The sequence below is a fragment of the Tigriopus californicus genome, chromosome 11, assembly GCF_007210705.1.
Source record: "Tigriopus californicus strain San Diego chromosome 11, Tcal_SD_v2.1, whole genome shotgun sequence".
Classification (NCBI taxonomy): Eukaryota; Metazoa; Arthropoda; class Copepoda; order Harpacticoida; family Harpacticidae; genus Tigriopus; species Tigriopus californicus.
Window position 1 is genome coordinate 6,741,642 of NC_081450.1, and position 13,754 is coordinate 6,755,395.

The 13,754-nt window shown below is 47.1% G+C and overlaps 3 protein-coding genes across 7 annotated transcripts; 2 read left to right on the forward strand and 1 right to left on the reverse strand.

The window, feature by feature from the left end:
- The first annotated feature begins 713 nt into the window (after positions 1-713).
- LOC131890814 (PH domain-containing protein DDB_G0275795-like) lies at positions 714-2,402 on the forward strand. Its single transcript, XM_059240245.1, has 4 exons — positions 714-853; positions 919-1,378; positions 1,703-1,851; positions 1,930-2,402. The coding sequence occupies exons 2-4, from the start codon at positions 963-965 to the stop codon at positions 2,115-2,117; spliced, it is 753 nt and encodes a 250-aa protein (XP_059096228.1). The 5' UTR covers positions 714-853; positions 919-962; the 3' UTR covers positions 2,118-2,402.
- A 127-nt stretch (positions 2,403-2,529) lies between these two features.
- On the reverse strand, positions 2,530-7,019 carry LOC131890808 (YLP motif-containing protein 1-like). Of its 5 annotated transcripts, none has more exons than XM_059240238.1 (9): positions 6,806-7,017; positions 5,063-6,726; positions 4,557-4,992; positions 4,312-4,479; positions 4,010-4,249; positions 3,703-3,796; positions 3,383-3,513; positions 2,944-3,306; positions 2,530-2,626 (listed from the first exon to the last, which is right to left on the reverse strand). In XM_059240238.1, exons 1-8 carry the CDS (start codon positions 6,818-6,820, stop codon positions 3,145-3,147), a joined length of 2,910 nt encoding a protein of 969 aa, XP_059096221.1. In that variant the 5' UTR covers positions 6,821-7,017; the 3' UTR covers positions 2,530-2,626; positions 2,944-3,144. The 5 variants fall into 5 exon arrangements, with proteins under 5 accessions (XP_059096221.1, XP_059096222.1, XP_059096219.1 ...); XM_059240239.1 differs by having other exon boundaries at positions 3,703-3,793; positions 4,557-4,995; XM_059240236.1 differs by having other exon boundaries at positions 4,557-4,995.
- Positions 7,020-8,713: 1,694 nt separating this feature from the next.
- LOC131889776 (trifunctional enzyme subunit alpha, mitochondrial-like) lies at positions 8,714-13,474 on the forward strand. Its single transcript, XM_059238949.1, has 6 exons — positions 8,714-9,059; positions 9,138-9,271; positions 9,340-9,485; positions 9,582-10,346; positions 11,881-12,178; positions 12,345-13,474. The coding sequence occupies exons 1-6, from the start codon at positions 9,005-9,007 to the stop codon at positions 13,245-13,247; spliced, it is 2,301 nt and encodes a 766-aa protein (XP_059094932.1). The 5' UTR covers positions 8,714-9,004; the 3' UTR covers positions 13,248-13,474.
- Positions 13,475-13,754: the final 280 nt, after the last annotated feature.

The window sequence follows — 13,754 nt, forward strand, 5'->3', positions numbered from 1 at the left end:
TCGTCTAGCTATCGAAAGTGTGTCAGTTCTTTCAAATCGACTTTTTTGAAATAAATAATCGGATCGCTAATCCGAAGAAGCCAAAGTGATGACCGTTTGACTAGATGTCGCCACGATCAGGCGACCTTGGTCATTTGTCCTACCATGAACCATCTCCACCAACAAACAGTAAGTACTTTGCTTCCAGCACTGCTTGGAGTATCTTCAAACTGACGTGGAAGCAGGCTTCCCTTTCAAGCATCATTCATGCCTTTTTCCACATAGTTGGCTTCCTCAGAAAATTTTTTGTTGCACAGCACGTACAGGCGAATGGGTATTGGCCAGGTTGTTATAGGGTGTTGGGGCATCAGCATGCCAACTTCCTTGGCTAGCCAGCCAAAATCTTCACCTATTTGGTGGCGAGCCTTAGGGCATGGCAACTCCAAAATGTATATACATTTCGGGTCCAAAGTGAAATTGCACTACGCAGCTCGATGCCGGAGCTAGAAGATTCCCTCGGTAATTTTTAAGCTTGAATTGCATTCTACGTTCAAAGCCACTTTCGAGGGCCAGCCCAGCAGCCAATGCATTTTGGGCCTGATCAAAATCCTCATTTGACTCTTAACGTGTGAACTGAGTTGGCTAACCTGATTGCGATTCGAGTCCACACTAGCCCTCTAGTTCTATGGCCTATCGGCTGATTGAAGACCGCCTACCTACCTACCTACCTACCTACCTACCTACCTACCTACCAACCTACAGCTCGAATATCTGAAGCCCGCAGGTTGACTAGCCCCGGATCGATCCACCTGCGGTTGAGTGAGCCGACAGACAGTACCACCCCACCCACTGGTGAACAGTAGTGATACGACACGTAAGCTAAGTTGGTTAGACAGCCAAGGATCGATAGAGGTCGGCTTGATCGTTTTCCATCCACAGATTGTCTGGAGATTGTCTGGGGATTGTCTAGGCGGGATCCTAAAATGCCATCCTCTTGGGCCAGTACCTTATGGATGGGGGCGTTCGTGTGGGGCGTGGTAATTAATGGCCAACAACGGACCGTGCCCGGGGTCAATCCCAATCAGTATCAAGGTGGCCAAGGCCAGGGCCACCCCCCACCTCCACCCCCGCCTCAGCAACAGCAACCACAACAGTTTGCTCAAATGCCACCCCAACAGCAGCAACCACAGCACCAACAGCAACACCAACAGCAGCAGCAACAGTTTGTTCAACAAGCTCAACAATTTGCCGGTCCGCCTCACACGGGTAACGTGCCTCAAGGTCAACAATTCCAGCAGCCACCCGGAGCACCCATGGCTCCAGCGCCCGGCGGTGGCGGGCATCACGCCCACGGGCAACCCCAACGGGTTTTGCATCGCGATGTCAAGCACGAACGCGAGTAAGTGGCTTCGTTAATCCCCAAACATGTTCCACCTTGCCCAATTGTAAAACGGGTCCAAATTAAAGTTCTGGCGGCGTTTGGCGTTAAGCCAGTGTTAGTCCAGTTCAAAGCTCAGCTTAAGTCGTAATCACGATCGATCCCGAAACGCCCTCAAACCTTGTTGCTCGATCATTGTGAAATCGAAACCCCGATTCCGCAAACACTGCCAATTTCTGGTTAGAAAAAATAATTAAAAAGGCAGGGCTCAAACTCAAAATCATTTTTTTTGACTGACCTACCTGCCAATTCATCTCGCATTTTCTTACCTATTTTGTAACCTAGGCATATGAAAGAGCACATGGATGTGCCCATAGATACGAGCAACATGTCGGAGGAGGAACTCCAGTTTCACTACTTCAAAATGCACGACGCCGATGGGAACAACAAGTTAGATGGATGCGAACTGGTCAAGTCCCTCATTCATTGGCACGGTCAGTAGTGAATTAGCTTTTGAGACCATTTCAATTTGTTTTATTTTTATCTGAAGTTCACTCTGATGTCGATTCCAGACGAGGCCAATCATGATCCCAAGGCTGGCCAACCGATTCCCGAGGCCAAGATCTTCAAGGACGACGAGCTGGTCAACATGATCGACCCTATCTTATCCACTGACGATAAGAACTTGGACGGTTACATAGACTATCCGGAGTTCGTGCAAGCTCAAAAGGCGGCACAAGCCAAGGCGGCCACTCAGTAAATCTTTAACCATTGGGCGACCATTTTTCGCTCATCACTCGCACAGAAAGGGTCGTCCCGACCGCCAATATGTTCACTTAAAAACAATGAACCTCGTTCTAAACAGATCTGAGCCCTCCGCGGAAAATGATCCAGTTTTGATGCGGATGGAAATAGTATTAATGTATTCTCAGCCCATCTTTTGATACCATGGTTTTATAAACATCTACATTTGCTTTTATGGTCCAACTTCCCCTAGATCTGTTTGTTCCTTTGTTTTATTTGAAATATATTTTATATTAACATTTATGCCCTTTATCCTGAACAGCGCGGGGAGTTTCCACACATTAGACTGGTGGTAGAATTGGGGTGCTCGTGTATTCGACTCGAAAGCACGATAATTTCTCCAAAATCAATCGATAATGTTAGACCTATCTTTGTGTATAATATATTTCAAACGACCATACATCGACAAAATAACTAATCACACGACTCCACTTTGCCATTGGCGACCTAACGTGGAAAAGAGAGCTGAAAGAAAACCGTTTGATAGTAAACAAAGTTATGATGTGACATGCTAGTCACCGCAACGTCAGCTCATGGACCCATGGATTCTTGGGACGAAGTCACTGTGATTACTTTTGAAGAGTCAAGTTTTACGGCGATTGTAAAGTAAAACGAAGCGTTTGTATTGTCAAAAACTAATCAAAACTGAAAAAAAAAAATATCCAAATTCATCTAAATGCCACTCCGTCCACAAGAATCAGAGGTCCACGAACAATAGAAGCACATTTTCCCAGCCATTGTAATGTAAATCACTGTACGAAAAATCATTTTTCAATCGTTACCTCATTTGGCCAGTTGATGCTCCTCGGATTTTGTTTTTCTCGGGTGCTCCAGATTTCAAACATACCGCCAAGCGAAAAAAAAAATGTTTTCCAAAAATATCGAAACAATTCCCCTTTGTAAAACCAAAATATAAAAGAAAAAGCTAAATCATAGCCCGGAGCTCCTAATGAGAGGAAGATTCTACGCAGTTATTTTGTTCCTCAAATATCAAATCTGTTGGGAATAATCTTGGTTTTGGTCAAGGCCGAAGATGATGTTTGACCAGGATTCATCATACGATTCCAATTTGTGCTTCCCACAACGAACCCAACTTCTCTCATTCGGATTGATTCCCGCTGCTCCTCAATATCAGCCCACCGCACCTACATACGGAGAACACAGCAGATTGTAGCCCAAAATTAGTACTATCAAAATACTAAAGACTCTCATTTGTTGTACCCGCTTCTTTCCGTTCGTATCCCTGGGTCCGACAGAGCCTTGTTTGAAATTGTCCAACTCGAGCCAATCTTCAATCGAATCCACTTCCGCGATTCGCTTCCGATCTCGCGAAGAGACTCCATCTAATTGGGCTGCAATATCAAGCAATAGACATCAATCTTTTTTTGCTCGCTACCGAGTGAAAAAGAAAAGCAACAACTCTGATAGTGGTGGTAGTTATTTAAAAAGACGCGAGTTTGAATTAGATCCGTCTTGAAATTATGTAAGGAGTCTGAATGAGAGTGGGAATGTTCGCTTTTTCTCTGCACTATTGTACTCACCCATTTTCTCCTGTTTATCAGAGACTTCCCATTTGCTCAGTTGAAATGGGCTCTCCATAGATTTAGTCTCCTCGTCTTGCTCTTCCTCTTCCTGCTGAGATCAATCAAAATGATGCACGAGGATATACTTATTCCCCTCACACCCACCCAAGATTTGGATTGAGTAGTAACACCTCTCGGGAGAAGCTCTTTCCGAAGTCAATTATACTTCTTTAGTAGAATCATTCATAGATCCTTTGTAACTTAACCTCATTCAAATTCCTTGAAAATGGACCTAAAAACCTGTATGTGAGTTAGAAAGTATTACCTCGCCCCGACCCGCGTTGTTTTGGGGCGAAGTCGAGCTTGCCGACGGTTCTTGCTCGAGTTCCATGTCGACATTGTCGATCTCTTGATCTTGAAAATATCCCAAGAGGGTCACTTTGTTCATATGGGCCGGTGTGGGCTGCCAGGATTTGAGCAAAGAATCGATCTCCCTCCGGCTACGATTATGAATATTTCTCGACGCGCACAGGCCAGGATCCGCCTCCACTTGACCAATGTAAACCTAGGATTACCCACATTAAAGAGGGTAAGAAGCAAAATAACGGGAAAAACCATCATGCATACCTCAAACCCTTTTTGTTTGGCATAACTCCACATCTCTTCGAAATGTTCAGTTTTGTCATTGATACAATCCACCATGATGAATGAAAAGTAGCCATCGTCTATTTGCTTCTTGAATGATTTGACCAGGCTCTGTCGGAAGTTCGGTTCCAACTCGGGTTCATACTCGTACTAAATAGAAGGAACATAAGCGCATTATGGACGAAAATCGTGAGGGTCTTTGATAAAGAAACACATCCGAAACTTACCACTCCATCACATTCAAAATATTCATCAATAGCAAGGATTCGAGGTGGATCGGATCCCAGATTGGCTTCCTTGGTCTTGATATCCTTTACTAATTGGGTTTTGCCTGAACCAGGAATGCCTCTAAAGATGATGACAATTTGCGGAGGGCGAATGTAACGCCCAGGAGGATCAATGAGATCTTCCAAAGACACCACGGAACCTTGAGGCTGAGGGACAGGCGTTCTCTGCTTAGCTGGCGAATCTTTTATCACTGTGGATGGGGGCGGGGCCCTCTCTTCATGCTGAAATGGAGAGGCTACTTTGGTGGGACCCCCCGGATTTAGGGCAGGTTTCGCACCGTGACCGTAGTCCACAGCTTTGATGGGATTAGGAGTTAATCGTTGATTGTAATCGATGACACGACGATCCGGATTCCAGTACGAATTATTCCCTCGGCTACTTAGTGAGAAACAAAAACTGCATGACCTTTCAGACCAATACAATAAAAAAAACCCGACCTATCTACCTGTCCCAATTCCTCCTTTCATAACTGCCTTCTCTGTCACTTGGACGCGGTCTGTTTCGGGAATCAAAATGGGGTTCGGGCGGCTGCCGTGAAAGGTCATTCCTGGTGGCAGGCACGGGCGTTATTGTCTCACTGATCATCCGCTGCACAAATGGATCACGATTTTGTTGCTTGGGCACGGGCTGGGGCAGATTGGGCACTTGACGGAGATTATGATCTGGTTGACAATTTCGATTCGGACCTCGGGGCTCTTGGGGATGATGGCGGGCTGGATTACTCCACTCATCTCCACGGTAAGATGGTCCTTGGCCTGAGCCATAATAGCGGTCAGGTTCTTCAAACCCTTGATATTTTGAATGGAAAGTCGACGGTCCCGCATCACGCTCATCCCAATCATAATCGTGACCTTCATATCCTTGAGGTTTCCTATGAGCATCCGACCAACTGCCATGATTATCACAAGATCGAGTGGAGGGATCATGGTGCCTGACATCACTTGACGAATCTTTAGATTTGGTCCATGAGAATTGGTGGCTTTGAAGTTGCGATTTGGGTTGGAATGCGTCAAGGCCGGGACTCTCGGGACGATTGCCACGACTCAGGGCTTTAATGGCTTTGGCGATGTTCTCTCGATCCTGCTCGCTGAGCTCTTCAGTAGTCGTAAGAGGTTGGCTTGATCTCGACTCTGCCTGAGGGACACCATCAGTGGGCCGGTCATTAGCCCATCGAGATCGCTTAACAATGGACGCGTGGGATTTGGGCGGCCCACTGCCAGTAGGTGGGCTGAACATGTCCAGCCGCTTACGTTTCAAATTCTCCCGGCGCAGTACCATCTTGTCTTTTAACGCATTCATCTCAAGCAGTTGTTTTTGAATAGGCGCTTGATCCATGACATCTAAGTGGTCGCGCTTCCACTTTTCAAAGTTCTTGGTCCAAGACTCGTACATCGTGTCTAATTGCTTTTCCTGGGACAAGATACTCTGATACTCGCCCTGCGAGGCGATGGCAGACGTGGGCGGAGGTGGACCGGGGGGCAGACCTTCAGATACGGGCCGGGGAAGGGCGGCATCGACGACCGGAGGCGGCTGAGGCGGGGGCGGCGTGGGTTGGGTGGTAAGACCAGTCATGGGTGGGGGAAGAGGTGGAGGCGGGTCCAACGAAGAGGTAGAATCAGGCTGATGGTTCTGACGCTCAGTCGGAGGCGTGTCATGGCGGGCTCGGCGGCAGGTCAGGCAATGCGTCCGTCTTTGAAAATTGACATGCTGGCAAGTAGGGCACACCCAATCTTGAAACACGCGACCCAACGGGGGTCCATGCGACGCGTCACGTTCTGGGACCGGCCCCCGCCCAGCCTGAGCCTGGGCGGGACCGGTGGGTCGAGGTAGGGGTGGGGGAACGGCTGAGTCTCGGTGGGCGATGGGGGCATGAGGGGACCAATGCTGACCCCCGTGCCAAGGGTTACCCAGGAAACCGGGTCCGGGAGGAGGCGGAAATTCTGCGTAGGACAAGCTGGGTGGCCGCCCCCAGGCCGCCTGACCGGATTGAGCGCCGGGGAACATCATCATCATGGGAGGCGGGGCATTATTGATCGGGGGCTGAGGCCACCGGGCGGGCGTGGCCTGAGGGCCGGCAGCCCAAGCTGAGCCGGCCCAAGCGGGATGAGCCTGAAAAGCCAAGGATGACAGGAGCTATTCATGGTGTCAGGAGTCATGGGGGAGGTAGGTAGGTGGGTGTGAGTCTCACCTGATTGGGATACATCTCGAGGAAGACACGGGATGACTTGGAGGTCACCACCACGGTGTCATGATCACTTGTCGACTGTCGTGGATTAAGTTAAAAGCCCTCTAGATTAAGTCAACTCAAAACAGGGTTCAGATCCCGAGTCATTCATGGGTAGACTGAATGGGTAGACCGATGTCAACTCAATTGGGGTTTTTTTCTTCACTCCTCTGTTGTTGACCAATGGCCAATTTCCAGGGTGACCAAGGGTTGAACCACATCAATTTGTATTTCATTAAATCTAAACCGTAACTCTGAGTCAAAGGGATAAAAGTCCCAGTTTTTTCCCTCTTTCACATCTCGTTTTTCTGGCCAGCCTTTGGTCTTGACCTCATCGGTAACATAATCATCTCTATGGAGCGATATCCAGGTTTCATCTGAAACTAAATGGCCGCCTGTCAATGTTCACCTATCGCAGCAATTTACGACCTTGGTCCATTGGGTCAGCTGATATGAGAGTCACACACCCGGCCGAATCAGCCTACCAGGGACTAAATTTTGAGGCTAGCTCATGAAGTTCCGGCTAGCCCACTCAGCCGCTGTTCAGTAGTCCATCCAGTGAGAGGGATAGGAGCCCAATGACTCGAGCCACTTGAGCCCTCAATGAAGTCCTGAACCATGAGGCATAGACACTTTCACTAGATTTTGAAATTTCCATTTCCAAAATCGTGTCATGATCAATAACTTACAATAACTGAAGAGTCGTCCGCTCCGGGTCATACAATGCCATGGAAGTAACCGAACCAATTATTTTCAAAAAAAATAAATTGTAAAAGAGTCAATATTTTGTACTGGTGTTCAAAGTGTTAGGTTAATGTATTCTAAACTTATCTGAGAAAAGCGACCGATCAGCTGACCTGGGCCATGAAAACTGACTGCCTAGGGTTAAGGACCTCAGTAGAGCAGTATTTAAAGTGTTTGATGACTGTTAGTCTCTAATGAAATATAACGGTGAACGGGTCAAATTTGTCACATTGGGTTTCCGCCAATTAATCTGTAACATTCATCGTTTTTTTTTGTCTTCCAGTAATTCATGGGGAAATTGTTGGAATTGGTGTCGAGTCTCCCTGGGCCTAATGTGACAATTCACAAATCTCGAGTCTGTATAAGTAACATTTGAAGCCAACCCTACGTCAAGGATGATCTATGTTCAGCATGACCAGCATGACCCAATCTCGCTCTACGGAATGGTTCTTGTTTTTTTGAAAATTTCATGTGATGTAAGCCTAATAATACTCAGCTTAGTTGTATTGAGTCGATCAGCTCATTTCATAATCTTAGCCTTGTTTCAGCTCTGGGTCTGGCAATTTTTTTGCTGATTTCCATTTTATCCCAAAACTTTTTCGACCTACGCTGAATAACTTGATAAGTGACTTATTTACTTTAAGATAACTTCTCACTTTCCTCTCGGTGGATCTGGCTGACGAATACCGCTGAGAAGCAGGTACATTGGCCCTCCTTATAAAGTGCATCCGTTTTAAATCTGGCGCATGTAAATTCTTCACACTCTCGTCTTAATTGAGACGGAAATATCAAATATAACTACAAGACCACACATATAGACCGTCCCAGCACTAAGCCCCGTGTTTTAGCTTTATAGGCTTTGGTTGGGTTTGGGTCGAACCCAGGTCCGTTCAGCTTCCAATTCCAAATCAGACACAGCTGGTCGTGCCACAGTTCCGTTCACTTTGGTCCAAGTCATGGGGTCACCCTGTTCAGACCTGGCCAGCGATACACATGGATCCATCATTTATGCGGCCGGCCGAGGGGCATTGATACTCTGGGCTGGCAGGCAAAAATGCGCGAGTGTAGTTAGTGCGAGCGCGCGCGCCCTCGAGTGACTCCCCCCGCTCCTTGATTTCCAGTTCAAAGTACGTCCGTTCGGTTGTCCGTTCGTGATAGGGACGTATGTAGGAAGACGCTAGATCGGCGAGGAGTTGGTCCGTGCATGCCTCTGCCTTCATTTCTCGGCTCGAGTGGTGTGTGACTCCCTCCGTCTTCCATTGACCATTGACCATTGACCATTGACCACTGACCAGTCGGGACCAACGTTGTCCTTGAGCCTCTCTTCTCGTCCATCGGGACGTTCCCCATTGTCACGTTTTTGTGGCCTGATCGTAGCACTCCGGCTCCGGCTCCGATGCCACGGGTTTTTGTCCGAAGATGGCGTCCATTACACTGCGACGTGCGGTCCAACAGGCGTTACATGCTCGATCCGGTACGTCTGGCAGGCATCTCTAGCCTCATTCAACACTCTTTGAGCCTGGATTTCATGTTTTCTCTTCTGACTTGACAGGCGTGCCTACCAGCCTGGGGCCTGGGCTGAGTCGGCGTTATTTGAGCCTGACCGGCGCCCTCCGGGGTCAACACGCCAACATGAAGATCCACGAGGGCGTGGCCGTCATCAAATTGGATTCGCCGGGTACCAAGGTTAGTCAGTCCGCTGGCCCCCATTGGTCATGTCCATTCCAATCACCCACTGGAGGCGCTCTTTCTAGGTCAACTCGTTGAACGAAGAGGTCATGACGGAGATCCAGGCCCTTTATCGCGATATCCAGAGTAATTCGGCCATTCAAAGCGCGGTGCTCATCTCAGGCAAACCCGGCTGCTTCATTGCCGGGGCTGATATCAAAATGTTGGAGAAGTGAGTTCCGTTTCAGTGGCCAGGCCATGATGGCCATGATGGCCATGATACGCGTAATGATCCCATACCCGGGTGTGTTTTTTCTGATGCATTCAGGTGCCAAACGGTCGAGGACGGACAACGCATCTCGCAGAGCTGCCAAGAGTTTCTCAACCAAGTAGAAAGCTCGCCTAAACCCATCGTGGCCGCCATCATGGGCCCTTGTCTGGGCGGCGGTTTGGAAGTGGCCATGGGCTGTCATTACCGGATCGCCGTCAACGGCATGAAGACCTCTTTAGGTCTGCCCGAGGTGATGTTGGGGCTGTTGCCTGGCGGGGGTGGTACCCAACGCCTGCCCAAGTTGGCCGGACTTCCCAACGCCTTGGATATGGCACTCACCGGCAAGACCTTGAACGCCAAACGGGCTAAAAAGATGAAGGTGGTCGATATGGTGGTGGAACCTTTAGGCCCGGGCCTCGAACCCGCGAATATAACCACGCTCAAGTACTTAGAAAGCGTGGCGATCCAAGTAGCGCGTGATCTGGCCTCAGGTGCCATGAAAAAACCCGATCACTCGCCCAAAAGCTGGACCGATAAGCTCACCCATTGGGCCTTGAGCTTTGATCAAACCAAGGATTATGTGTTCAAGACGGCCAAGGGCAAAGTGATGAAGCAAACCAATGGGCTGTATCCGGCCCCGTTAAAGATCTTGGAAGTGATTCGAGCGGGTCTGGATGGAGGCCCGACTAAAGGCTATGCCGCGGAAAGTCAAGGCTTTGGCCAACTCTGCGTCACCCCCGAGTCCAAGTCGCTTATTTCCTTGTTCCATGGTCAAACCGAGTGCAAGAAGAACAAGTTTGGCCAGCCCGCTCATCAAGCCAAGTAAGATTAAGAAGCTTTGATAATTCGAATATGGACCCAGGTTCAGAATAAGAGGAGCAATTGGATGGGAAATTGGTGGGTTTTCAAATAGCCAATACCCCAATTTATCATGCTGAAAAAGATCAAACTGTGGGACCAGAAAGCTCAGTCCTCAATTTCAACCATTATGGGAGGTTCTTTCACGTCAGCAAACAATGTTTAAAATAATTTATCCGTTAGCGCTAATTTCGTAATGATACTTACTTCACAACCTACTTAACAAAAGAGTAAAGCGCGACTGTGTCTAAAATGGACTTCATAGTGATATTTGATACATAACATACCAGAGACTGAAATAGCCCGAGTACCTCTTACAATTGGCTTTCAACACTAAAAACATTGCCTGGTGAGTGACGTTTCCGTTAACTCGACTTCAGTGATCTGTTTTATAATGCTCACCAACTTATTTAATGTCAGTCATAACGTCGAAATTGAGAGCAAGGTCATGTTCTGAAACTCAAGACATGATCCATGTGTTGACATTTTTCTAGCGCAACTTGAACTCACTTGATGCTTTTTGTTCCTAACAAGCTTTTTGTCAATCATAATCATGAAAGCACAACTGTTCTCCATACATCATTATTTGTGCCATTTTGTGCCGCTCATATTTTTTATTTGGATAGAAAGTATATCTGAAATGTGCCCAATCAAGTCCATTCATTCGGAAAAAGACCGGTAGAGAGCTGGTTGAGCCTTGGGTCGGCCTCATCTGGTCTTGGTAACAAAAGAGTAATTACGCGCCCTCAGCACAATTATCTCCTGAAAAAGCCTTAGCACATTATGACCGAAAAGTTCTTGCTCCATTCATGGAGGATAATATGTTTCGAGAGTTAAAATAGACAAAGTATCAATAGATTACCAGATTGCGCCAAAAACAAGCCAAATAAAGTCAGAGCGACTTGTATTCGTTCTGGTTTAGAAGTAACCTAACGTAAACTCAAACTATCTGCCACTTATACGTAGGTATTTTTTATTTCATTAAGGGGATTTTGAATCTTCGTAAATTCATTTTTTAAGTGAGCTTCCGCGCTCAATAGTTCATATCCCAGCTGTTTTTAGTTTATTGTCTAGAGGGATTTAAAGAATTATCTGAACAAAAAAGTGATTGATTACATTGCTTATCAAAAGAAAGACATCGCTTGAGCCATTTGAAACTGCCAGAGGGAAATTAAGGGGCAGAAACTTTATGGCCGCACAGTGAAGAAAATGAAGGGTAGGAACCTTTTTGCAAAAGGCTTATTGGGGACCTTCTGCTTTTTCTTGTAACCCTAAGATCAAATCGTCTCTAATTTTTTTTCGAATTGCGTGAATAATTACTTCAGTAAGAGAGTATAAATATGACAAGACATTGATTCGTCAAAAGAGCTAGGACCTTTACATTTAAGCTTCAAGTTGTGGATATCCCGTTTGGGTGACCTTCATGTGGAGACCACACCATGGCTACTTGTCCTTGAATGCAGAAGCTCGCCGTTAAGTTCTCTTTTCCTTCTTTTAGAACCTTGGGCGTTCTTGGAGCAGGTCTGATGGGCGCTGGAATCGGTCAAGTGTCGGTTGATAAAGGCATGACCGTGATTCTGAAAGATATGAATCAGGAGGGTTTGGCTCGAGGCCTCAATCAGATCCAAAGTGGGATCGATACCAAAGTCAAGAGAAAGCGCTTGGCTAAAATTGATGGCGAGAAGCACATGTCAAATGTAATCGCCACCACCAACTACGACCAATTCCGAAACGTGGATATGGTTATCGAGGCTGTTTTTGAGGACCTGGCTTTGAAGCACAAAGTGGTGAAAGAGGTAAGGCAATTTTCATCTGCATATTTATGAACCAGCTCTCAGATACACGTAGTACACATAGATAGATCAATGACGCCTCGTGTCCCTGTGTCTGTCTTTGGAAGAACGTGATCGAACACAATCGTAGCTTTAGGTCACAAATATGATCAACGTCTTTCACTTTTAGGTCGAAAAACATATTCGCGATGATTGCATCTTTGCTTCGAATACGAGCGCATTGCCCATCACGGAAATTGCAAAGGCCAGTAAACGCCCTGAAAAAGTGGTTGGCATGCATTATTTCTCACCCGTAGACAAGATGCAGCTCTTGGAAATCATTTGCACCAAGGATACCTCGAAAGAAACCGCAGCTAGTGCGGTCGATGTGGGTTTGCGACAAGGCAAGGTAGTCATTGTTGTCAGCGATGGCCCAGGATTCTACACTACTCGAATTTTGGCACCCACTCTATCAGAAGCCATTCGGTTGTTGCAAGAGGGAGTGGATCCCAAGAAATTGGATCAATTGACTAAAGCATACGGGTTCCCGGTGGGTGTAGCTACTCTCATCGATGAAGTCGGCATTGACGTAGCTCAGCATGTCGCTGAAGATCTGGGCAAGGCTTTCGGTGATCGATTCGCGGGCGGTAACCCGGAAGTCTTGAAGGCTTTAGTTGAGGCGGGCATGAAGGGGCGCAAATCCGGCAAGGGATGTTATGTATACTCAGATGCCAAGGGCTCGGACAGGCCAATTAATCAAGACGCCATGAATCATATCAAGCGGTTCCAGCTTCAACCCAAGGGATTGGATCAACCCGAAGACATTCAACTGCGTCTTGTAACACGTTTCGTCAACGAAGCCGTTCTTTGCCTGCAAGACGGAATTCTTAAATCCGTACAAGAAGGCGACATCGGAGCGGTCTTTGGCCTTGGCTTCCCTCCCATGAGAGGCGGTCCATTCAGATTTGTTGATATCATGGGAGCTTCAACTGTTGTCGATCACATGAAACGATTCGAACAACAGTACGGCGTGGCTTTTACACCCTGTCAAATGTTGCAAGATATGGCCAAAACTGGTCAGAAGTTTTATTGAACCAACCCTTGCTCACGGCGCATCCAGTTGACCGTCCTTCCAATGCAATCCTTCATGGATCGGACTTGAAATACGTGGTGATAAAAGAGCATATTTATTTTCTAGCCTCTAACCTTGAACAAGCAACCAGAGTCCACCTGGGATGAAAAAAAATGTATTTAAATCTAAGCGGGACGAAAAGTAATAAAGTCGAGAGAAAAAAAGGGAGCCGGCAGAGGCCGTTTTTATTCGCTTACATCCAACCCTACTAACCAATGGACGTCTCTTTCTCTGGAAATTGATCTCCACCTGTCCTGCAGTATCTAATATTGGATCACGAAAGCAAGGATATCCTTCTCATCTATCTGCTCGCCTCCAAACAATCTTCATCAATGAAGTGGGTTTACCTCCCTGTGGTGTACAGAAACAGAAAACCCTTCCGGCGGAAACTGACCGAATGTCCGCAAACAAGAAGCTTCCACGTGGCAAAGCGGTCCATTTCTTGGCCTTACGCAAGTGTTTTCTATT

Excerpts from the sequence above, each read along its gene's own strand:
- LOC131890814 (XM_059240245.1), top strand. The coding sequence starts at position 963 with ATGCCATCCTCTTGGGCCAGTACCTTATGGATGGGGGCGTTCGTGTGG. Across the intron at positions 1,379-1,702 it reads GATGTCAAGCACGAACGCGA|GCATATGAAAGAGCACATGG; the intron begins GTAAGTGGCTTC and ends TTTGTAACCTAG. Across the intron at positions 1,852-1,929 it reads GTCCCTCATTCATTGGCACG|ACGAGGCCAATCATGATCCC; the intron begins GTCAGTAGTGAA and ends TGTCGATTCCAG.
- LOC131890808 (XM_059240236.1), bottom strand. Across the intron at positions 4,480-4,556 it reads ATTTTGAATGTGATGGAGTG|TACGAGTATGAACCCGAGTT; the intron begins GTAAGTTTCGGA and ends CCTTCTATTTAG. Across the intron at positions 3,797-4,009 it reads ACAACGCGGGTCGGGGCGAG|CAGGAAGAGGAAGAGCAAGA; the intron begins GTAATACTTTCT and ends GATTGATCTCAG.
- LOC131889776 (XM_059238949.1), top strand. The coding sequence starts at position 9,005 with ATGGCGTCCATTACACTGCGACGTGCGGTCCAACAGGCGTTACATGCT. Across the intron at positions 9,486-9,581 it reads GATATCAAAATGTTGGAGAA|GTGCCAAACGGTCGAGGACG; the intron begins GTGAGTTCCGTT and ends TGATGCATTCAG. Across the intron at positions 12,179-12,344 it reads AGCACAAAGTGGTGAAAGAG|GTCGAAAAACATATTCGCGA; the intron begins GTAAGGCAATTT and ends TTTCACTTTTAG.